Source organism: Hemitrygon akajei, chromosome 24, assembly GCF_048418815.1.
Source record: "Hemitrygon akajei chromosome 24, sHemAka1.3, whole genome shotgun sequence".
Classification (NCBI taxonomy): Eukaryota; Metazoa; Chordata; class Chondrichthyes; order Myliobatiformes; family Dasyatidae; genus Hemitrygon; species Hemitrygon akajei.
In genome coordinates this window covers 6,079,810-6,104,556 of record NC_133147.1, presented here as the reverse complement: position 1 = coordinate 6,104,556, position 24,747 = coordinate 6,079,810, and the positions used below count along the sequence as shown (strand labels likewise).

Genomic DNA, 24,747 nt, shown 5'->3' with positions numbered 1-24,747 from the left:
CAACTTCTCCCAGTCCATCTGCGAAACAAGCTAGGTTCTCTCTAATGCCTCTTCTTTCCTTTTCAAGGTGCTGGGGTCCTCTCGGGAGTCTCTGACCTACTGCACACAAACTGTGACTCTTGACGGCGGTAGGTTCCCGGTTTCATAGCTCGAGAAGCCACCTAGCATTTTCAAAACCCCCAGGAGATATGGGGATGTCCATATCTCCATCGCTGTGGCAGGACTGCCCCTCTCCCTCGATGGTAAGAGAGCGAGCTTGAGGCATGTCGATCTATTAGTGGTTTTAGATGGACTCCAGAGCACAGTCTTTGCTATTGCTTGCATGGCGGGTTGGGTGGGGGGGGGGGGGGGATACTTTCTGCTGGACAAGCAGGGGAGGGGAAGCTTTGAGGTCAAATGTTTTCTGCCATTCATTCATTTGGGGGGGGGGGGGGAGAGGTTTCTTCTGTTTTGTGGATGTCTACGGAGAGTAAGAATTTCAGGTTACACACTGTATAAATCCTCTGATATTAAACAGAAGCATTGACATGTACGGGAGTTTGCACAAACACACAGATGATCAAATTCGTACACACACACACACACCCTCACAAACAGATTCACACCAGTAAGTCAATAAAAGATCTTTATTAGGGGGCAAAAAAAATTCACAACATACATGATTTTTGCAAAAAGCTGCACTGTGGTTTAACATGATTCATTTTAATTAAAAGAATGATTTTCCTGACACGATTAAAAACAGCAGATACTTTCACTTGTTACTTCTAAGAACTAATTTCACTGCCATCCTACCGCAAGCAAGCAACAGGACGTCAAATCCATTCTAGACAGCGTGGCACCAAATCTAATGCATCACTGATCAAATGCCCGAATTAATTTAAGAATCAGGTCAAATCCCGCGAGTGGTTTATATATTACAGGGGCAGGGGGTCTCTGCCAAGTTGCCACACAGCTCTGCAAGCTCCTGCTTACGAGGAGGTCACGGGGCTGGGGGAATGGGTGGCACGAGCCCCAGGGGTTTGTGAGCGAAGTGCTCGGCGGGAATGGACAGAGATCTCCACCCCTCCCCCCACTGATGGGTGAAAGCAGTAGGGAAGATGTTTGGCTGAGTGGGGTCTCAAGTGGGTCGGTGTCCTCGGGGCCTGGGAATCAAGTGTCCATAAATAAGGGGAGAAGTTAGGAGGGGTAGGTTCTACCGGCCTGTCTCTGTAGTGGATGCAAGTGGTACAAGAGGAAAGCCAAGGCAGGGTCTCAATAGGAACTCCTGCCTCCAGAGACGCTGTCCAACCCAAAGCTTAGTTTCTGACTCGGAGGTGAGCTACTTTCCTACTGGTGTCCAGGACAATATCTGTGCTATCCTGACCGCCTAGCCAGAGTATCTTGCCAGCATCAGTCAATCTGCCAACGAGGTTGAGAAAGAACACCAGGAGCTGTCATGTCCTCTCCCTTAGAAGTCAGGCCCAGGATGCAGGGGGTGGGGAGGGGCAGATTGAAGTCAACCTGCCTTCTGGGATTGTGAAGGAGCCGGATGAAAGGGAAGATTCTTCACAACCCTGCCTCCTGAAAACACAATTAAAGGGCAACAGGTGATCTCAGCCAGCAGAGTGTGAGAGGAGGAGAGAAGGGACTGGGTTCAACACTTGTAATTTGACTGTGGGGAGAGAGCTCTGAACCATTCGTCTTCTTCCATGTCTGGACACAGAAAGTACTCCACCAGCCCCGTGTCAGGAGATGATACAGAGGAGAGCTGAATAACTCCTGTCTGTCCCCAGAGAGGGTGACCGGTACACACACACACTCACATACTGGCGCCCAGGGAAACTACGCACGCAGCCAGGCGCCTGGAGAAGCGCGGGCAGCACCCTGCCATCCTGGTTACTCGTTGGGCAGTGGGCCAGCTTCCGGGAACCCAGTCAGGTCGAAGGTCAGCACTTTGCTGATGACGCAGTCTCCTTGCTGTGAGAGAGAGAGAGAGAGAGAGAGAGCAAAGACAGCAAAATTAGTCCTCACACCCCAGCCCCATAACCTCAACTGAGAGTTTCCAAATTGAAAATTCTTCCCCTTTCCCTGTGGGGAGAAATCCTGCAAGCAAGGGGGATAGACAGGGGTAAGTACTTACAGGCATGTACACCCTGGGTTGGGTGAAACTGGAACGAGGTCATAGGTTAAGGGTGAAAGGTGAAAAGGTATAAGGGGAATCTGGGGAAGAACATCTTCATGCAGAGGGTGCTGCGAGTATGGAACGAGCTGCCAACAGAAGTAGTGGATGTGAGGTCAATTGTACTAATGAAGTAAAGTCTGTATAGGTACATGGATGGGAGGAGTATTGAGGGCATGATCTGGGTGCAGGTATATGATCAAGCTGGCACAGACTAGATCGGCCTTTCCATGTTGTTGTGCTCGTAAGGGTCCTCACCATCTCCCCTGGCGACAACAACCTTAAGGAACCCAGATCCCTCCATGTCCCTGCGTCTGTCTAACAGCCACTCGAACACCACTATTTAATCGAGAGGACCAGTATATAAAAGCAAGGATGTAATTCTGAGGCTGTATAAGGCACCGGTGAGGCCTCACTTGGGAGTACTGTGAGCTGTTTTGGGCCTCTTATCTAGGAAAAGATGTGCTGATATTGGAGAGGGTCCAGAAGTTCACCGGAATGATTCCGGGAATGAAAGGGTTAACATATGAGAAACAATTGATGGCCCTGGCCCTTTACACGCTGGAATTTAGAAGAATGGGGGGGGGGGGGGGGGGGGGGTTCTCACTGTAACCTATCAAAAGTTCCAGACAGAGTGAATGTAGAGAGGATGTTTCCTGTGGTGGGGGAGTCTAGGATCAGAGGGCACAGCCTCAGGATAGAAAGACATTCGTTTAGAACGGAGAGGAGGGGAGATTTCTTCAGCCAGAGGGTGGTGAATCTGTGGAATTCATTGCCAGACTACTGTGGAGGCCAGATCAGTGGGTATTTTTAAAGCAGTGGTTGACAGGATTTTGTTCAGTGGGGGTGGGGGGGGGTACAGATTATGGAGAGAAGGCAGGAAAATACAGTTGAGAGGGAAATTGATCAGCCACAATGAAATGGTGGAGAAGATTTGATGGACTTCAAGTCCAATGTCTTATGGACTCACCTGGGGCAGGCTGGGGATTGGGGGTAAGGGGCTTCAAATTCTGGGTCAGACTGAGCAGATCTTTGGGAGGGGGATTTAAACACGGAGGGAGCAAGTTCTTTCACACAGAGGGTGGTGGATATATTGAATGAGCTGTCAGAGGAAGTGGTAGAAGAGGGTACAATCATAGCATTCACACTTGGGCAGGTTTGAAGGGCGCTCTAAGCTTGATATGAAGCCTTCTGCAGTGATCCGCAGTCCACGGTGGAAGGAGTAGTCAATAGCCAAGAGATCTCCTACGAGCAACCCCCTCCCCTCCCAAGGACGTGGACGCACACTTGATGCATTTACCCACAGATGTATCATCTGACTGCACCAACGGAGGGCAGGACAAAGCCAGATACAGCAGTCTGGAACGAATGGACAGAGCTGGACTGGATGGTCAGCGGGGAGAAACGAAGGGCCAATGGGGGCAACTTGGCCATGAATCATGAACACAAGAGATTCTGCAGATGCTGGAGATCTTCAGTAACACACACAAAATGCTGGAAGGACTCAGCACGTCAGTTATAGAGCACTACAGCACCAAAGAAGGCCCTTTGACCTGTTTAGTCCATGCCAAGCTGTCATCCTGCCTAGTTCCACTGATCCGCACTGGATCACAGCTCTCTATACCCCACTCCTTTATGTACATATCCAAGCTCCTCTTAAATTTGCAATCCAACCCACATCCACTGCTTTCTCTGGCAACGGAAAAGCCTCACTGAAAGTAGTAAACACAGCCCAGTCCACCCCCAGGAAAAGCCCCACCTACTACTAAGCAAGCAGCTCTGCTACATGAAAGCAGCAACTATCGCCAAAGACCCCCACCACCCAGGCCACACTCTCTTCTCGCTGCTATCGTTGCGCAGGAGGTACAGGAGCCTCAGGTCCCACACCACCAGGTTCAGGAGTAGTTATTACCCTTCAACCATTAGGCTCCTGAACCAGTGTGGATAACTTAACTCAAGTCAACTCTGAACAGATTCCACAATCTATAATTTAACTTTCTACAACTCACGTTCAGAGTATTATTCATTTACTTATTTATTATTATTTTTGTATATGCAAAGTCTGTCAGCCTTGAGTAGTGTTTCATTGATTCTATTGCATTTCTTTGTTCTTTGTGAATGCCCAGAAGAAAATGAATCTCAGGGCTGTATATGGTGCCATATATGTACTTTGATACTAAAATTACTTTGAAATTTGAGCTCGTTCCACACTAGCAACACCCTCTGATTGAAGAAGATCCCTCCATATAAACCGTTAATGCCTCAATGTGGGCTCTCCCCCCCAACTTATTCTGGCCTCTGCACCCCCAAGACATCGACTGTTTATTCCCCTCCATAGATGCTGCCGGACCCACTGATTTCCTCTAGCATTCTGCATTGTGTTGCTCACCTTCTCCACTGAAGTCTGCCTGCAGGTTCTCGGCAATCAGATCCCACAGCCGCCTAAATATTGGTGCTTTGTAGCTACTCACCAACCCCCCACGGATGTACCCTGGTACCATCAAGGTGGTTTATGGGGGAGGAGAGAAGGGGTGCTGGCAGACACCTACCTCAGGGTAGACTCCAATCAGAGCGTCAGCCTTGGTGTAGAACTCCTCCTTCAGGGAAATCACCACTGCCTGGAAGTTGGAGATAGACTGCTCCTTGATGTAATTGGCGACCTGTCGGGGAGACCACAGACCATCAGATGAGCCAGTGCTTCCTGCAAGGAAGAGGGGGACGCCTCTGACTGCATAAGTGCCTCTCTGCACAGAGAGAAGCTGGTCAACCACTCAGTCTACAACTCCAATTCAAGTTTAAAGTGATAACGTGACAAAGCCACGGTAGGGCAGTGGTTAATGCAGCACCTCACAGTGCCATGGGGTTCGATTTCCTCCGCTGCTTGTAAGGAGTTTCTATGTTTTCCGTGTGACCGCGTGGGTTTCCTCTGGGTGCTCCGGTTGCCTTCCACATTCCAAAGACTTACGATAAGGGTTAGTAAGTTGAGAGCAACCTATGTTAGCACTGGAAGGATGCAAAATCCTTCGCTGATTTAATCTGACAGAAATGACGCATTTCAGTGTAATCTTCAATGTTATTGAACTATAGTATTGTGCAAAAATCATAGGCACATGTAAAATAAATCCTGTAATGAAGATGCTTTCAAAAATAATGAAACATTTCTAAATATCAAAAAAATTACTATAAAGAGCAGTAACCAGTAAAAAAATTAAATCAAATCAATATTTGGTGTGATCACCCTTTCCCTTTAAAACTGTATCAATTCTCTTAGGTACACTGTCGTGCTGTTTTATAAGAAAATTGGCTGGGAGGTTGTATCCATCTCAGAGAACTTGCCACAGTTCTTCTGCAGACTACGGCTGGCTCGCTTGCTTCTGTCTCCCAGCCTCTACGATGGGCTCTGTGGAGGCCGCACCATCCAAAACCAAATAATCAAATCTAGGGTGCTGGATATTTTTCCCGATCACACCCATGATGATTTTATATCAGAAAAGTAGCCTGGCAGCTAGCGCAATGCTTTACAACGCCAGCAATCCGGGTTCAATTCCCACTACTGCCTGTGAGTTTGTACATTCTTCCCATCACCCAGGGGATTTCCTCTGGGTGCTCTGGATTCCGCCCATATTCCAAAGACTTGGGGATTGGGGTTAGTGAATTGTCAGTATCCTGTTGGTGCCAGAAGCGTGGTGACACTTGCGGGCTGAGCTCCCAGCATATCCTCCGACTGTGCTGGCGTTGACACACGACGCACTTCACTGTACGCTTTGATGTGCATGTGACAAGTAAAGCTAATCATTTAAAACTGTGATTCATCGCATTAGTCAATTCAACTGTGGGGGCAGCTCAGGCCTATCGACCAGAATGTGGGTGCTCACCTTGCCGATGTTTGTATTGTCAAGGGCAGCATCGATCTCGTCCAGGACAAAGAAAGGGGCTGGCTTGTAGCTGGGTTGGGGGAGAACAGAAATCTTGGTTAGTAGCCCAGTAACCCAGATCTCCCACCGCCCCCTCCCCCAGTGCCAACCCACCCCACAGGAGGCCAATCCTGCCGGACTGCATGGCACTGCTCTGCTGAGCGTTACTGGTCACGGACTGGCGGAGGGACTTGCGTTTCTCGGGGTATCAGGGACGTAGATCAACACAGCAAATCATAAACACGAGATTTTGCAGAGGCTGAAAATCCAGAGTAATACACATGAAACGTTGGAGGAACTCAGCAGGTCAGGTGGTATTTTTGCAAAGGAGTTAATGTTTTCAGCCAAGACTTTTCATCAATACTAGAAAGGAAGTGGGAAGAAGCCTGAATAGAAAGTGTGGAGGAATCAAACACAGTCCAACATCATGGATCAGAAGTACAGGATGGGCCAAATGTCAGGGGATCCCAGCAGGTCAGACAGCTTCTATGGAGGGGAATAAACAGTCAACATTTCGGGCCAAGAACCTTCATCAGGACTTCATCTTGGTTCCTCTAGTAATTGTGTATGTTGCCTCCAAAGATTTCCGGAACCTGCAGAACCTCGTGACTATGATTGCACTGGGGAAAGACCCCGACTGGGTGATTGATCGAAATTTCAGTGGGGGAGCATTTTGTAAACAAGAGATCTGAATTCTGTAAACTTTTAGATACTCGAGGATAAGATCAGCCCTTGGGTAAAGGTCCTAAATTAAGGGGAAAGCTAATTTGGGGTGAATCTGAAGTGTGGGAGGCTTTGAAAGGTCATACAAAGGGAAAGGCATCGCCAGAATGGTGGTGGGGAAACTGGATCAACAGCGAGAATATGGCAGGGCTTTATGTGGCCATTTGATCACGCGGTGAATCGACTGGGCCTCCTCAGTGTGAGAGGGCTCTCTCTTTTGAGTGCATGTTTTTGTCTCAGCAGGTCTGGTTCATCACTCCCACACTGCAAGTTGTCTAGCGTGTACCGCTACTGACACAACTCAGTACAAAATTTTAATCATACTACCCCGTTTTGGTTGGGCAAATCTAAAACTAGAGGCTGCAGGTTTAGAGGGGAGATGTTCAAAGGAGATCCTAAGGGTGTGGTTTCACACACAGAGAAGGTGCTGGGTACATGTGATAAGCTGGGGTCAGACCTAAAGGTCTTTGAGTATTTGAGTAAACTAAATCGGAAAGGCACTGAGGGATTCAGGCAGACAGGATTAGTGTAGATGGACTCGATGATCAGTGTGTACAAGGTGGACTGAAAGGCCTGTTTCTATGCTATACAGTTCTACGAGGAAGCCCTTCACTCTTAGGCCTGTCACACCAGGAACAGCAGCACTGCAATTAGGTTACTGTGCTGGTAGCTGAGGACCTGGTTCACTGCTTTCGAGTTCGAATCTCAGCAACATTTCCTCCAGCATTTTGTGCGTGTTCCCCAGTACGACTGTCAACTTCCGGGATGCACCAAACAAAGTCAATTTGCATCTAAGCCCCTAGTACTAAGGGAGGCCCCGTTTTTTGTTCATTCAGTGGCCACTAGCTCTTTTACCTATCAAAGTGGCCAGAATGCATGCTCACGGTCTTCTGCGACTGTAGTCCATCCACTTCGAGGGTTGAAATGATGTGCGTTCAGACGCTCTTCTGCACACCACTGTTGTAACATGTGGTTATTTGAGTTACTATCGCCTTCCTGTTCCTGAACCAGTCTGGCCATTCTCCTGACCATTCCCTTATTAACGAGGTGCTTTCACCCACAGAACTGTTGCTCACTGGAAGTTTTTTTTTTAAACACCATTCTCTGTAAATTCTAGAGACTATGTACGGGAAATCCCAGATCAGCAGTTTCTGACGTACTCAAACCACACCATGTGACACCAACAATCATTCCCTGATCAAAGTCACATTTCTTCCCCATTCTGATGTTTGGTCTGAGCAACAACTGAACCTCCTGGCCACGTCTGTGTGTTCGTGTGCAAGGAGTTGCTGCCACATGATTAGATATTTGGATTAACGAGCAGGTGTACCTAATAAAAGTGGTCACAGAGAGTGCTGCGTCTTTTCACAATCTGTCTACATATCTATTAATCTACCTCCCCCGGCTACTGGAAGGCTAATCCCATCAGTTTCTTCCCATACGCACAAAGGCGTGTGGCTCGGTCAGTCAATCAACAGCTGAGTACCCTGTGTTGCTTTTTACCCTGCTTTTTAAAAAATAATATTTTTTAATGTAAGATTTGTATTTTTTAAACAAACTTTTTCCACAGTATGTGGTGGTTCATCCCCACTCACTGGCAGAAAGCGGTATAGCAGCTAAACTGACGGTTTATCACCTTAGTCTGAGTTAGTCCTGACGAAGGGTCTCGGCCCGAAACGTCGACTGTACTTCTCCCTATAGATGCTGCCTGGCCTGCTGCGTTCCACCAGCATTTTGTGTGTTGGTTTATCACCTTCCTTGGTTTTCATTGGCTAAATTTTAGCATATTACCAATCTGGAGTAATTGTTCTAATTATGTAGCCCATAAACTAGTTTATCTCTATCTGAGGAATTCCTTATCTATAATAGTGATGGATTTTTCAGAGGTGCCATCTTTATTGTTTTTGTCTTTGCATCCATTTACTTCTTAGCATTGTTTCTCAGTTCTTATTTAGTTTAGTATGCTGTTAGCACTCTAAATTAAACTGAAATCTTGGAATTAAGTGCTCATCATTCCTGACTCCTGGAAGAATCATAGGGATCAGAAAATACACAAAAATCCAGCATCCTATAGGCTGGTGAAGTGGCATTTGAAGAGAGAATAAGTGTCAGGGAATTAAGAGTGGTGGAATTGTTGTCAGGAGCTGGCATAGACCCAAGGGATCGATTAGCCTGTGCCGTCATGAAGAGCACCCAAGAACACCCACCTGTGGATGGCAAACAACAGAGCCAAGGCGGCGACTGTCTTCTCTCCTCCTGACAGGTTGTCCATGGGCCTGAACCTCTTCCCAGGAGCCACGCAGTTGTAGTTGATCCCATCCAGGTAGGGCTCTTCGGGATTCTCCGGGCCCAAGAAGGCCTGAGAAAAGGCAGGATAAAGAGAAGCAGCATTTAAACAGAGGCGGCCAGGAGAGAGAGATGCTGATGAGGGTGTTGCAAAGGGACTACCATGCCTTGGGAAACACCCTTACTGAGCAATAACCTTTCAACCTCTGCTTTAAATATACCCACTGACATGCGTGTGTTTAGTGATACTTCCGCACACCACTGTTGTAACGCATAGATTTTTAAAGCTACTGTTGACTTCCTGTCAGCTTGAACCAGTCTGGCCGTTCTCCTCCGACCTTTCATTAACAAGTAATTACTGGCCACAGAACTGCCGCTTGCTGGATGTTTTTTTGTTTTTCGCACCATTTTCTGTGAATTCTGGAGAATGTTGTACATGAAAATCCCAGAGTTTCAACAATTTCTGAGATACTCAAACCACCCCATCTGGCACCAACAATCATTCTACAGTCAAAGTCACTTGGATCACGTTTCTTCCCCCATTCTGATGTTTGGTCTGAACAAGTGAACCTCTTGACTAAGTTTGCATGCTTTTGTGCACTGAGATGCTGCCCTTAGATATTTGAGTTAATACAAGGTGTACCTAATAAAGTGACCACAGAGTGTATGTTCATTTAAGTTGATGTACCGTAGATGTCGGATTATAAGCCGCTACTTTTTTCCCATGCTTTGAACAGCATTGAACATAGCGGCTTATAATAAGGTGCGGCTAATAGAAAGTTTTTTCCCATGCCGCCAAAACATTTTGCCTCGTAACAGTAGACCAATAAAATTGATGAGTAGTTCACAGAGGTCCAATGAAATTGTACGATAAATCAAGCGCACTTCACAAATTATTGTAAATCAGCCATTTGTACTCACCCTCATCAACATGGAAAACACTCGAAGAAAAGCATATGATGCAGCTTTTAAGTTAAAGGCAATCAATCTGGCGGTTGAACAAGGAAATCGAGCTGCTGCGCGTAATCTTGGCATACATGAATCGATGGTGAGACGGTGGAGATTTAATTTGGGACTGCCGCTTCAGGTCAGGAATGGCTCACGTGATATTAGACAGCAGTACAAGGGAGGGAGGGAGCGAAACTGAGGATTCCGCTGCACCGAAACTACTAGCGATTCAGTAAACAAAAAAACAGTAAAACTCGTGTGTGAATGGTATCGGGCCAATAAGGACACAAGTGTCCGATGTTACCAAATACCGGTAGGTATAACAAAGTTTAGCCTTACCAAATATGTGTAGCGAGGGTTTGGTTTGGGGGAAAAAGGAGTATAAATAAGAGCAGAATGTAAGGGGAAGGCAAAACGCGTTCTGCAATAAAGCCACGCTGCACTGTAATCCGGTGTTGGTTGTCTCTCTTCCAAAACGAACACAGGGCAGAATTTGAAGCCCAACACGTGTAATATCTTTCTGTGTAAATATCTCATATTACAAGCGGCCGAAAATTCGGTGCGCCGAAAATCCGGTCCGCCGGAAATCCAGTGCACCGAAAATCCGGTCCGCCGGAAATCCAGTGCGCCGAAAATCCGTTCCGCCTGAAATTCGGTGCGGCCTAAAATCCGAAGCGGCCTGTATAATAAAAAAAATGATTTTATTTCTAAAATTAGAGCCAGCGGCTTTTAATCAGGTGCGCTCTGTAGTCCGGAATCTACGGTAATTTATCTGGTCACATTTTCAAGGTACTGGGTTGCAGCTGACATTTATAGCCGAGGTACGTATACCTATGATAATAAACAAACACAGGTGAGTTTTACCTGGGCACTACTGTTGCGGGAGAGGGCCTTGTAGATCTCGTCAATGTTGGTGGCCACAGCCTCAAAGCAGGCGTTGAAACGGTCAAACCTCTCCTTCTTGATCTGCTCAAAGGCCTGCTTGGCTTTCTTTGCCCTCTTGCGAGCAGCCTCAAACTCTAAGGGGAGGGTCAGAAAGAAGAGGAAAGTGGTCAGGAACTATTTGAAGGAGAAGAAAGGCTACATAAAATGGAAGCGCTGCAGCCAGCCAGAGGCAGAGGCGGACGGGTAATTCACTAAACTCCTATACCCTGAAGTACTGAGGAAGGCAAATTGTCGTTACTGTTGTTGAGTGCCGTTGAGTCATCAACTCATGGCGACCCTATGGATAGTGTAGTCGCCCATAAGGTTTCATGGCAGACCTTTCTTATGTGCAGATACTGCTGTTGCCCAGGTTGGGACCTGGCCGATTCGAACTCAGGGCCATCTGCCTTGATGCCACTGCACCACTGGCTTGAAGGAAGGCAAATGCACTGTCACAAACACGACAAATTCTGCACATGCCGCAAATCCAAAGAAACACGCACAAAATGCTGGAGGAACTCAGCAGATCAGACAGCATCTGTGGAAATGAACAAACAGTCAACATATTGGGTCGAGACCCTTCTTCAGAGCTGGAAGTGAAGGGAGAAGACGCCAGAATAAAAAGGTGCAGGTAGGAGGACAGATAAAAGGTGATAGGATGAGGCCAGGTGTGTAGGAAAGGTAAACAGCTGGAGAGGGAAGAATCTGATAGGAGAGGAGAGTGGACCATTAAAGAATGGGAAGGAGGAGGGGACCCAGGCAGAGGTGATAAGCAGATGACAAGAGACCAGAGAGGGAGATATTTTTTTTAAATTGGAAGGAGAAATCGATACTCATGCCATCTGGTTGAAGACTGCCCAAACAGAAAATAGTGTTGTTCCTCCACCTTGAAAGTGAGCATTCATTACCAACAGAGAAAAATATAAAAGCAAGGATGTAACGCTGAGGCTTTATAAGACTGCTCTTGGAGCACTGTGAGCACTTTTGGACACCTCGTCTAAGAAAAGATGTGCTGGAGATGGTCCAGAGGAAGTATACAAGAATTATCCTGGGGATGAAAGGGTTAATGTATGAGGAGGGCTTGATGGCCGTGGACCAGAAATCACTGCAGTATTACCAAGAATTGGGGATGGGGATGGGGAGGATCTTATTAAAACCTAATGAATATTGAAAGGCTTGTATAGAGTGGATGTGGAGAGGATGTTTCCTACAGTGGGGGAGTCCAGGACCACAGAGGGCACAGCTTCAAAATAGAGACTCTCTTCAGAACAGAGACAAGAAGGAATCTCTTTAGCCAGAGTCTGTGGAATTCACCGCTACAGACGGCTGTGGAGGACAAGTCACCAGGTATTTTTAAAGCGGAGGTTGATACGTTCTTGATCAGTCAGGACATCAAAGGTGACAGGGATAAGGCAGGAGAATGGGGTTGAGGGGTGTAATAAATCAGCCACAAGCAGACTCGAGGGGCCTATCCTGCTCCTCACCCACAGGAACCTTCATTGATGAGGAGTTGGGGAGGAACTCCTTTCCCTAGAAAGTGGGCTGATTACGAAGCTTACTCCCACTGGAAGTGGGGAGAAGAAGAGATGGATGAAGTGGAAGTAAACAAGGATTTCTAGTAACTTGGCGGCACGTTTGATTGCAGTGGCTTCTATGTGGACAACCAAAGATGTTATTGTTCTTTGGTTCAAACGCTTCATTCACGATTGCAAGATCCAGCCGAACCTTTGCTGTGTTGGTACTGTGTTTTGCACCTTGGCCCTGAATTAGTGCTGTTTTGTGTGTTTGTACTCACGTACGGTTGAATGACGAAGGATGGTATGGGGTAAGGGGGCAAAGGGGAATGGAAATGGAGGCTCGCGCAGGTCAGACACACCGAAGAGCCCGTTTCTGAGCTGCTGACATCGGCCGTGTGGCTGGCCACTAGCACGAGGAACATCCCACAATCCCACCCCCGCACACCCGAGATATCCAAGGCATTCCCGGAAAGCAAGGGAGGCAAGTTTCAATTGTTTCCCCCTCCAGACTCAGAGCTGATCAGAAGAACTCCCCACCCATGGCTCTTCCGAGTCTGGCTGAGGACCACCGGGGAGTGGGAGTAACACAGGGGTTGGCAGCGAGGGAATGAGGGAATGTACAGCCACTGTACAACATAGGAGCTGAAGAAAAGATATAGCCATCGCCAGCTCATTCCCTGCTCTGGGCAAGCGTTCAAACCTTGGATGGCTGAAAAGGACGGTTCAACTCCTTGAGTCTGTGCACTCCAAGCTGGCTAGCAGAAGGTGATCAGAGTATATAGAACAAAGAACACTACAGCACTGTACAGGTCCTTCGGCTCACAATGCTGTGCAGACTCTTTAACCTACTCCAAGATCAATCTAACCCTTCCCTCCAGTTTTCTCTCACGAGCATGCCCAAGAGTCTATCAAATGCCCCCAGTGCATCTACCTCTACCACCACCAATGACAGGGCATTCTATGCTCGCTTTAAAATAACTTACTTCTGACACACACCCCCTCCCCCTGTGCTTTCCTCCAGTCATCTTAAAATCATTCCTCCTTGTGTTAACCATTTCCACCCTGGAAAAAAATCTCTGGCTTTTCTCCAGCAATGCTTCTTATCAAGTCACCTCTCATCCTCCTTCGCTCAAGAGTAAATTCCTAACTCACTCACCTATCCTCATAAAACATACTCTTTAATCCAGCAACGTCCTGGTGAATCTCCACTGCACCCTCTCTAAAGCTTCCCTATAATGAGGCGACCAGAACGCATCTCCTGTTTCACTTGATTATCATTGTGAAGCCTGGCTTGACTTCCAATGTTGTCAGTCTCTCTCCCTCTGTCCTTTCCTTCATCCCCCCTCCAATATTTGCTCAAAAACCCAGACTATAATCACCACAGGGCTCTCCTCCCCACCCTCGACACTTCCTTCTTCTGGGCCACCCCTCCCACAATAATGCACATCCCTCCCTCCAATCGCCCCTTCTGCGGTGTAGTGCTCCCTCCCTGCCAACATTCGCAGGCAGTTACATGTTCAAACCTTTGGCTTGGGACAGAAGCCATGATCTTGAAGCAACAACAAGATACACTGAACCAGAGCCAATGTGGTCAAGAACGGAAAAAAAACAGCAGAAAGCTGTAAACGTAGCCAACTCCATCATGGGCTCTAGCCTCACCACCAGAGAGGACATCTTCAAAAGGTGATGCCTCAAAAAGGCAGCATCGATAAGGACCCCCGTCACCCTGGACAGGCCCTCTTCTCATTGCTCCCATCGAGGAAGAGGCACAAGGGCCTGAAGGTACACACTCCATGATTCAGGAACAGCTTCTTCCCCTCTGCCATCAGATTTTGGAAGGGACAACACTGATGTAAACTACCTCCCAATTTTTTGCTTTTTTATTGCACTACTTAATTTTTTGTATGTATTTATTATAATTTATAGCACTTTTTATGTCTTGTACTATACTCTAGCAAAACAAACATCAAGGCATCTGTCAGTGGTAATACAGCCAATTTTGATGGAGTGGAGTGGCTTGTCGATCACATCCACGACTATGCTGGGAGAGACTGGAGTGCATCTTCCCCGTGACTACACCCAAAGCGAACTGTCAGAACAAGGCATCACCCTCGTGACTACGCTGGACAGAATGGAGTAGAATGCCATACCCGTCACTATGCCAAGACAGAACGGTGTGCCAATCAGAGCAACCCTCTCCCTCCATCACTCCATGATTATGCTGAGAGAACAGAGTGTCAGACCAAGGCAACTCTCCCATGACTACGCCAGGAAAGAATGGAGTAACAGAACAAAGCAACTCCCTCCCCTACCTCGTGATTACACTGAGGAAGGATAGTGCTGGACTAAGCCGGGAGAGAACGGTGTGCCGGTCTGAGACCCACCTTCTGAAGTTTCCTGGAACTTGTCCCGCACGCTGTCCAGCTTCTCCATGGCCTTCATGTTGGGCGCCGCGATCCGCTGGAGGATGTTCTGGTGTTCTGTCACCTTCTGCTGCAGGCTGTTCATCTCATTCTTCACTTCGTCATCCGCCAGCGCGTCCTGCGTACACGGGGTGGGGGGAATGGGTGATGAAGCGACGTCAGTCTAGGCTCAGTGCAAGGGACTCTCCTTCCCCATGAAAAGCAATTGCCTCTTCCCTCAATGCTCCACTGCCCAACAGGTTTGTAAAGAAAAACTCATGGTTTAGGAATAAAGTTCCCCATCAAATCTCCCCATATCCTCCTACGCTCCAGGGAATAAAGTTCAAACTTTCCCTCTAACTCAGGAGTCTGTGTATTGCTCTATCACTTCTGACCTTTCAGCCCTTCACCTTTTCCTCCTATCTCCTCCCAATCCACCTACATCCCCCCTCACTCAGCTCCCCCTCATCACCTGCCAGGTTGTACCCCTCCACCTCCTTATTTTGGCTTCCTTGACAGTCCCGATGAATGATCTCAGCCTGCAACCGAACGTTTATTCCCCTCCTTAGATGCTGAGTTCCTCTAGTGTTGTGTGTGTGTGTGTGTGTTGCTCTGGACTTCCGGCATCTGCAGAATCTCGTGTTTATGATCATAACAGATCTACCCCAGGCCCCAATACCCCTTCTGCTCTGCCCTCCGATCTTCCAAAGTGTCACCTACACTCTCTTTCAATGATTTAGCCCCTGAAACTATCTGGGTCCTCTTTCAATGCCTCAATAACCACCTGGGGTATGGAATTCCAGATATTCACCAGGCTTTAAAAGCTCTTCAGCACCTCAGCTTTATTTATTTATTGAGATATAGCACGGAATATGGGGGCAGCATGGTAGCGCAACGCTTTACAGTACCAGCGACCCGGGCTCAATTCCCACTGCTGTAAGCAGTTATATGTTCTCCCTGTGACCGTGTGGGTTTCCTCTGGGTGCTCCAGTTTCCTCCCACAATCCAAAGACGTACCAGTTGGTAGGTTAAGTGGTCATTGTAAATTGTCCCGTGATTAGGCTAGGTTTAAATCAGGGGATTGCCGGGCGGTACGAAGGTCTGGAAGGGCCCGAACCTCGCGGTATCTCAATGAATAAGTTCAGCACTTGTAACCATGAAAACAAAAAAACATCAATTTAACATCCCCAAGTGCCAAAAGCTCTCTTTACAACCCAAGCTACCAATGAAGTTCAGTAAGAAGTAAAGGCAGAGTCTAAGTGAGGGTCAGTGGGCTGGAGTGGGGAGGCATAAATTCCACTGAAGTTACACCAACCAGAGTCAGCAACAGTCAATAAAGCAACAATAACCAGGCCATTCAGCCCATTAAGTCTGCTCCATGATTTCATCATGGCCAATATATTTTTCCTCTCAACCCCATTCTCCTGCTTTCTTCCAGTAACCTTTGACTCCCTTATTAATGAAGAATCTATCAATCTATGCTTTAAATATACCCGATGACTTGGCCTCCACAGCTGTTTGTGGCAATGAATTCCACAGATTTACCACTCTTTGGCAAAAGAAGTTTCTCCTTATCTCTTCTAAACTGACCTCCTATTCTGAGGCTGTGTCCTCTGGTCCTAGACTCCACTCTATAGGAAACATCCTCTCCACATCCAATATCTAAATTTTTCAATATTCGATAGGTTTCACTGAGATTCCCCCTCATTCTTCTAAACTCCAGCAAGTACAGGCCCAAAGCCTCAACTGCTGCTCATATATTAACCCCTTCAATCCCACAATAATTTGTGAACCGCCTCCAGACCCTCTCTAAGGCCAACACACCCTTTCTTAGACAAGAGGCCCAAACCTGCTCACCGTACCCCAAGTATGGCCTGACTAATACCTTAAAAACCCTCAGCATCACAACCTTGCTTTTATATTCTATTCCCCTCGAAATGAATGCCAACATTGCTTACCACCAATGCAACCTGCAAGTTAACCTTTAGGAAATCCTACACTAGGACTCCCAAGATCACGTGTGCATTTCCTTAGAGTCTAGTTCTAGGGTTCCCAGCCTCTGGATGACCAGAGGTGGAGAGGGTCAGCAACTTTAAATTCCCAGGTGTTATTATTTCGAAGGACCTGCCATGGGCCCAGCACTTAATGGCAATTACAAAGAAAGTACAGCAGTGCCTCTACTTCATTTGGAGTTTGTGGAGACACAGCAGGACATGTAAAACTTTGACAAACTTCTGTAGGTGTGTAGTACAGAGTATACTGATTGGCTGCACCACAGGCTGGCATGGAAACACCACTGCCCTCGAAAGGAAAATCCTACAAAAAGTAGTGGATACAGCCCAGTCCATCACATGTAAAGCCTTCCCGACATCTACATGGAGCATTATCACAGGAAAACAGCCTCCATCATCAGGGACCCCCACCATCAGCTTCAAGAAGAGTTACTACCCTTCAAACATCAGGCTCTGGAATCAGAGGGGATAACCTTCACTCAACCTCATTTACCCCATCATTGAAATGTCCCCACAACCGATGGATTCACTTTCAAGGGCTCTACAACCCATGACCTCTACACTTGTTTATTATTACTGTTTCTTATTTTTCTATTTGCACAATTTGTCGTCTTTTGCACACTGGCTGAACCAGTCTTTCACTGAATCTGTTATGGTTATTATTGTACTATGGATTTATTGAGTAAGCTCACAGGAAATGAACCTCAAGGTTGTATATGGTGACATATATATACTTCAAAAAGAAAATTTACTTTGAACTTTGAGTTAGGCAGACTTGTTGCCAATTGAAAACACAATGTTAGCATTCATTTTGAATTTTGAACTTTATAGTAATTTTTGTCTTTGCGCTGTACTGCCGCAAAACACATCACATATGTGACAATAAACCTGACTCTGATTAATGTGTCTCTTTAGAACAGTGCCCCCTAATTTATAACCATAATATGTACAGAATATGTGTGACACACACTCCCCCTCTCCTTCTTACACACACACACTCACCTTGTACCGATGATTTAAATGAAAGCACCATAAGAACTGAACCCAAATCTGATTTTTAATACAAAGATAAGTTGCAAGCAGGACACAAGGACATGCAAAGTATTTTATTTTGGTCAGTGAGACGTGGATGGGACTTGACACAGTGACTGGCAGGGCGCTGGAGAGGGTGTAGAACAGAGATCCCTGGACACAGGGGCATAGATCCCTGCAAGTGCTGACACAGACAGGGTGGTGAGGAAGGCGTTAACACCGATCAGAGCACTGAGCACCATACATGGGACATCAGATTAATTATAAACAAATAATTGGCAATTAGAGTATTGCGTGCAGTTCTGGTCATCCAGCTATAGGAAGGATGTCCTTAAGCTGGAAAGGGGGCAGAAAAGATTCAAAGTAAAGTAATTTTCAGAAGTTTTATTTATCGCCAAATATCAGGCTGAGATTAATTTTCCTGTAGGCATTCTCAGTAGGACAAAGAAATACAACAGAATCAATGAAGAACGACACAAGCAACCAATGAGCAAAGATGACAAACAGAAGAAAAACCAACAATAAACAGATAGAAAAATAAATTCACAGATAAAAATAATGCCAAGTTGTAGAGTCGTTGAAGGTGAGTCTGTAGACTGTGGAATCAGTTCAGCATTGGGGTGAGTGAAGCTACTCACACTGGTTCAGGAGCCTGATGGTTGAGGGGTAATACCTGTTCCTGAACCTGGTGGTGTGGGACCCGAGGCTCCTGTACCTCCTTCCTGATGGTAGCAGATTCACCAGGACTGGAGGGATCACATTACAAGGAGAGGCTGGAGCTTTTACCACTTGAGAGGAGGAGGCTGAGGTGTATAAAGTCATGAGGGGGCATAGATAAGGTGAATGGTCTCAGTCATTTACCCTGTAACAGGAGTCTGAAACTTGGAGGGCACAGGATTAAGGTGGAATTCTAATTGCCTACCTTTAAGTCTTCGCACAGTTCACTGTAGTCGATCTCGATCATTGCCTCTCGCGGGCAGACGTTTGAGGATCTCTGGGAGCCGTTGGTCTCCTCTGACTGTAAAGCCGCCCTAGGAAGGAAACGTCAGCGTATCAGTTCGGCCAGGTGTGGTAGACGGAGGGGAGGTGGATGTGCAGGAAAGCAGCGTTCCTTCCCGTGGTGTGAGCCTCCCTCAGGTCCTCCCCACGTGCAGTACAGCAGGCCATTACAGACTGAGCACCCCGTATCCTAAATTCCAAACTCCAAGAACTTCCCAAATCCAAATTTTTTATTTGTGCGCTAACATATCACAAATGGAAAATTCCACAAAGTGCTGGGAAGGTTCCCAGGTGATGCACTTCAGACAGTTCTGAGAAGAGACCTCATAAATGTAATGAGCAGAAGCTAATGAAAAAATTAGAAAAACACTGCATAAAGCGATAAATGAAGATCTCAACCATGTACTGAAAGAGTGGATTCATTAGCGTCAGAGTGAACATATGCTGATCATGAAAGAGGCAAAGATCTATCAGAACGAACTGAACTGAAAGGTAATTGTGAATATTCAGGTGGCTGCAGAAATTTAAGACAGCATTAAACATTTCAGGTGATCAAGCAGAGAAATTCATTGATGAGTTTGCCAAGATTGTCACTGCTGAAAATATAACACACTGAACGGCTGCATCAGTATACACGTGCAATGAACAAGTATACGATACAGGCTGCTTACCGACAGCATATACAGTACTGTGCTAAAGCCTTGGGCACATATATATAACCAGGTAATGTGAGTGCAAATTTCTCTCTCTGCCTCTGCTCCTGTTACTGTCAGTTCTAGATTTTCTTTGATCCATTAAGTACTCATTAAAACAATCGTGAAGCAACATTTTGTGCCTCTTTCCTGACTTCCGAAAGAACCTTGCACTAAAAACATCAGAATCCAATAAGAGTCAGGCAAGGGCCTAGATCGAGATGCTGTAACTGGACTGATGACCATCGTGGAAACGAATGGAGTTAGTGTTAAACTCAGTATGGTGGTTAGTAATGGCGGCTGGGAGAGCTGGTGGAAGGAGAAGGGGGCAGACATCTTATTAACGGTATGGTTGAGGAGCACGGAGAACGTCACCTCTTCCTGGCTGATGTCCTCCATGCTGCCCTGCTTGAGTGGCAGCTTAATGTCCTGCATCTTGCAGCTCTGCAGCAAGTTGTGGCGGTCACTGCGCTTCTGCTCCAGCTTGGTCTCGATGGCCGTCACCTCCTTCTGCAGCTGGGTCATCTCCCTGTAGTGGGAAGGGGAGGTAGGTGGGTGAAGAGAGCAAAGGACAGAGGGAGAAAGAGATGGGGATGGGGCAGAGGGAACCGTTCAATTCCCTGCATCAATTTCCAGCTAGCGTCCAAGGTACATTGCCTGGACACTGTTGCCTCTTGGTTGGGCCATTAGACAAGAAGCCTGAAGGATTTACTACTGCCTTGGCAACCGGGAACAAAGCCCTCCTGCTGGAAGAACTCAGCGGGGTCAGGCAGCATTGATGTAGGGAGCTGGACAGCCTGTTTCCCTGCACTGGCTGAGATCCCCTAGCATTGAGTGCATTGCTCCAGATTCCAGCATCTGCAGTCTCCAGGGATCAGTGTTGTATCCCGAACGGATGCAGAGGAGCTCGGCCTTTGCCTCCCACACCAAACCCAGAGGTCAGGAAGTTGAGGATTCGCCACATTCTGCAGAGAAAATCTCTTTTACAGAGGCAGCCTCTTATTTTGCAATAATGCCCTCTGTTCCTGCTTGGGTCTTCCAGCGGATGTCCCCATCAGCCTGGAGCAGGAATGGAGTTATCAGATCTGTCACCCCATTACCCCAGAAAGTAATGTCCATCAGCCTCTCCCCCCAGAGTAGGGTATATTTACTGCCCCAGTAGCCAGTCCCAAGAATAGAGTTAACAGCCCCCATCAGCCCATTCCCCGAATGGTTACCCCCCCCACACCCCCCCCCCATCAGCTCACCTCTGAATCATTAACTTCTCCCGCTACCCCAATTTACCAGGACCTCCATAGCCTCCCTACCATCCGTAAATAACCCACAGGTAATCCGAGACCAACACACTCCCCCAACCCACTGCCCGAGTCTTCCAGCACTGACTTGTTAGCTCCCCCGAGCTTCTTGCGAATGTCCTCCATTTCGTGGTTCTTATCGCTGACCTCCGACTTCTTGGTCAGGTGCTGGTTCTTCAGGTCCTGCAGTTGTGCCATGGTCTCGTCGATGATCTTCATGTGTCTGTGCTCCTCCTAGACGGCACAGAGGGGGGCTCTGAATACCTGGTGACTGCTGCTTCGTCAGCAAACCCCCCGCCCCTCTCCAGGTAGACAGCAACATCAGACAGGCCAACGAGAGCAGGAAGCAGTGTGCCCTGCTCAAACACTCATGGCAGGGACAGCACAGGCTAGACACAGGGTGAAGGAAACTCCCCGTACACCATTCCATCACACTCTCCCAGGGTCAGAAACAGAATGGAACTCCCTCCGCAACACACACTCACAGGGTCAGGCACAGGGTGAAGCTACCTCCGCACTGTCCCATCACAGACTCCCGGGGTCAGACACAGAGTGAATCTCCCTCCGCACCGTCCCATCACACACTCCCGGGGTCAGACACAGAGTGAAGCTCCCTCCACACCGTCCCATCACACACTCCCGGGGTCAGACACAGAGTGAAGCTCCCTCCACACCGTCCCATCACACACTCCCGGGGTCAGACACAGAGTGAAGCTCCCTCCACACCGTCCCATCACACACTCCCGGGGTCAGACACAGAGTGAAGCTCCCTCCACACCGTCCCATCACACACTCCCGGGGTCAGACACAGTGTGAATCTCTGTCCGCACTGTCCCATCACACACTCCCGGGGTCAGACACAGAGTGAAGCTCCCTCCACACCGTCCCATCACACACTCCCGGGGTCAGACACAGTGAAGCTCCCTCCACACCGTCCCATCACACACTCCCGGAGTCAGACACAGAGTGAAGCTCCCTCCACACCGTCCCATCACACGTTCCCAGGATCTGGGAAGGGTGAAACTCTTTCAGTATTATCCTCTTACAGTAGTTTGGAACATCAAACCTGAACTCCCCCGTTAAGTTCTGAAGCATAGGGAAACAAGAAGCTGTACCTTCTTTAGCTTTTCAATCTCATTCTCATCCTTCTTCACGGTCTGCTCCCACGTCTGCACCTTGTCTGCATCTTCTTTCAGTTGCTGTCGCTCGTAGTCCAGCTGGATGCCCAGCCTTGTCTTCTGGTTCTCAAACTCCAGCCTGCAGGAGAGAGAAGCTTCAACATAATACCAGCTGCACCCTCAACGCTGAACCTCCATAGGGTTCCCTGAGCTACTGAAGATGGCAGGAGCAGAAGCAAGGGGAGGCGAAGGGGCAGAGAGAGACCTAGACCAGGGGAGAAGAGAGGGGAGGCGAAGGGGCAGAGAGAGTGGAGGCAGACCTGGACAAGCACCTACCTTTTCTTCGCTATCTCATTCTGCCTCTTCACCTTCTCTTCTTCAAACTCTCTGATGTTCCTCACCCCGATTTCGCGACAGAACTCCTCAAAGACTTCGTCCTCCACCTGGGGCAACAACACAATTCTGGTTAAAAACACTCCTGAAGGCTGGGGCTTCTCGAAGCCTGTTGGAGGGTGAGGGCAAGCTGCTTGTTATTGAATACACAGGATTCGACTTGATCTGGTCGCACAGCCATTTCTGCTGTTTGATCAGTAGAAGTTTCTGGTGAGCGATCCTCGCCACCACCAACATTCAGGCACCCAAACAGTCCTTCACATGAGGTGGCACTTCACCTGTGAGCAGTTTTGGGGTCCCGTGTTCCCTGTGCGGTCTCCTTCACACTGGTGAGACCCAACGTAGACTGCGGGACCGCTTCATCGAACACCTTTGTTCTATCCGTCACAAAAGGCAGGATTTCCCAGTGGCTGCCCAATTTAATTTGATTTCCCTTTCTGATACATCGGTCCCTGGCCTCCTCTACTGCCATGATCAGGCTGAAGGAGCGACACCTAATATTCCCTCTGGGTAACCTCCAACCCGATGGAATGAACATCGACTTCTCTAACTTGTGGTAATTTCTCCTTCCTCCCTCTTCTCTCTTCTTCCAATCCCCATTCTGGTTCCCCTCTCATCCCCCTCTCCCTTCCCTTTCTCCCATGGTCTACTGTCCTCTCCTATCAGATTCCTTCTGCAGCCCTTCACCTCTTCCACCTCCCAGCTTCTCAGTTCATCCCCCTTCCCCTAGCCCCACCTTCTTATTCTTATGGGAGGAAGCCAGAATATAAGAAGACATAGGAGTATAAGTAGGCCATTTGGCCCATTGAGTCAGCTCTGCCATTCAATTATATTGTTCCTTTTCTCCCCTCTGCAGCCCCACTCTCTGTAACTTTTGATGCTTTGCCCAATCAAGAATCTCTGCCTTAAACACACCCAATGACCAGGCCTGTGGTAACAAATTCCACTAATTCACCACCATCTGGCTGAAGAAATTTCTCTGCACCTATTTTAAAAGGACGGCCCTCTATCCCGAGGCTGTGCCCTCTTGTCCTAAACTCCTCCCCCCCCCTACAATGGGAAACATCCTTTCCACATCTACTCCCCTTCCTTTCCAATCCTGACGAAGGGTCTCGACCAAAATGTCGACTTCCCATTCCCCTCTATAGACACAGAGTTCCTCCAGCAATCTGCGTGCATTACTCTGGATTTCCAGCATCTGCAGAATCCGGTGTTTCTGGTCAGTGAACAACACAGGAGGTGGACAGTCAGCCAGACAGGCCCACGCTAGCACACAGCAGGGCAACTGGAAACAGAATCTGAGGCTGGGATCGGATACCATTGTCTACCTGCTGAACCGTGTCTATGCCCACCTGGACAAGCCGGCAAGCACTGTGAGGGTCATGTTTTTTGACTTCTCCAGTACATTCAACACCATCCGCCCTGCTCTGCTGGGTGAGAAGCTGATAGTGATGCAGGTGGATGCTTCCCTGGTGTCATGGATTATTGATTACCTGACTGGCAGACCACAGTACGTGCGCTTGCAACACTGTGTGTTAGACAGAGTGGTCAGCAGCACTGGGGCTCCACAGGGGACTGTCCTGTCTCCCTTTCTCTTTACCATCTACACCTCGGACTTCAACTACTGCACAGAGTCTTGCCATCTTCAGAAGTTTTCTGATGACTCTGCCATAGTTGGATGTATCAGCAAGGGAGATGAGGCTGAGTACAGGGCTACTGTGGGAAACTTCGTCACGTGGTGCGCGCAGAATTATCTGCAGCTTAATGTGAAAAAGACTAAGGAGCTGGTGGTGGACCTGAGGAGGGCTAAGGCACCGGTGACCCGTTTCCATCCAAGGGGTCAGTGTGGACATGGTGGAGGATTACATATACCTGGGGATACGAATTGACAATAAACTAGACTGGTCAAAGAACACTGAGGCTGTCTACAAGAAGGGTCAGAGGAGACTGAGATCCTTTAACATCTGCCAGACGATGCTGAGGATGTTCTTCGAGTCTGTGGTGGCCAGTGCTATCATGTTTGCTGTTGTGTGCTGGGGCAGCAGACACCAACAGAATCAACAAACTCATTCGTAAGGCCAGTGATGTTGTGGGGGTGGAACTGGACTCTCTGACAGTGGTGTCTGAAAAGAGGATGCTGTCCAAGTTGCATACCATTTTGGACAATGACTCCCATCCATTCCATAATGTACTGGTTAGGCACAGGAGTACATTCAGCCAGAGACTCATTCCACCGAGATGTAACACTGAGCGACATAGGAAGTCATTCCTGCCTGCGGCATCAAACTTTACAACTCCTCCTTCGGAGTGTCAGACACCCTGAGCCAATAGGCT

At 47.9% G+C, this 24,747-nt stretch overlaps 1 protein-coding gene across 1 annotated transcript in view; it reads right to left on the bottom strand.

The window, feature by feature from the left end:
• Positions 1–612: 612 nt before the first annotated feature.
• LOC140715829 (structural maintenance of chromosomes protein 1A) overlaps positions 613–24,747 on the bottom strand; it is a 54,955-nt gene continuing 30,820 nt past the window's right edge. The window contains exons 15-25 of the mRNA XM_073028261.1: positions 22,357–22,463; positions 22,018–22,159; positions 20,991–21,136; positions 19,983–20,136; positions 18,839–18,934; positions 14,855–15,011; positions 10,894–11,048; positions 9,003–9,154; positions 6,034–6,103; positions 4,708–4,818; positions 613–1,956 (exon numbers count right to left, since the gene is read on the bottom strand). Of these exons, the coding sequence (XP_072884362.1) occupies positions 1,876–1,956; positions 4,708–4,818; positions 6,034–6,103; positions 9,003–9,154; positions 10,894–11,048; positions 14,855–15,011; positions 18,839–18,934; positions 19,983–20,136; positions 20,991–21,136; positions 22,018–22,159; positions 22,357–22,463 (1,371 nt within the window). The 3' untranslated portion in view covers positions 613–1,875. The remainder of the gene's footprint in view (positions 1,957–4,707; positions 4,819–6,033; positions 6,104–9,002; positions 9,155–10,893; positions 11,049–14,854; positions 15,012–18,838; positions 18,935–19,982; positions 20,137–20,990; positions 21,137–22,017; positions 22,160–22,356; positions 22,464–24,747) is intronic.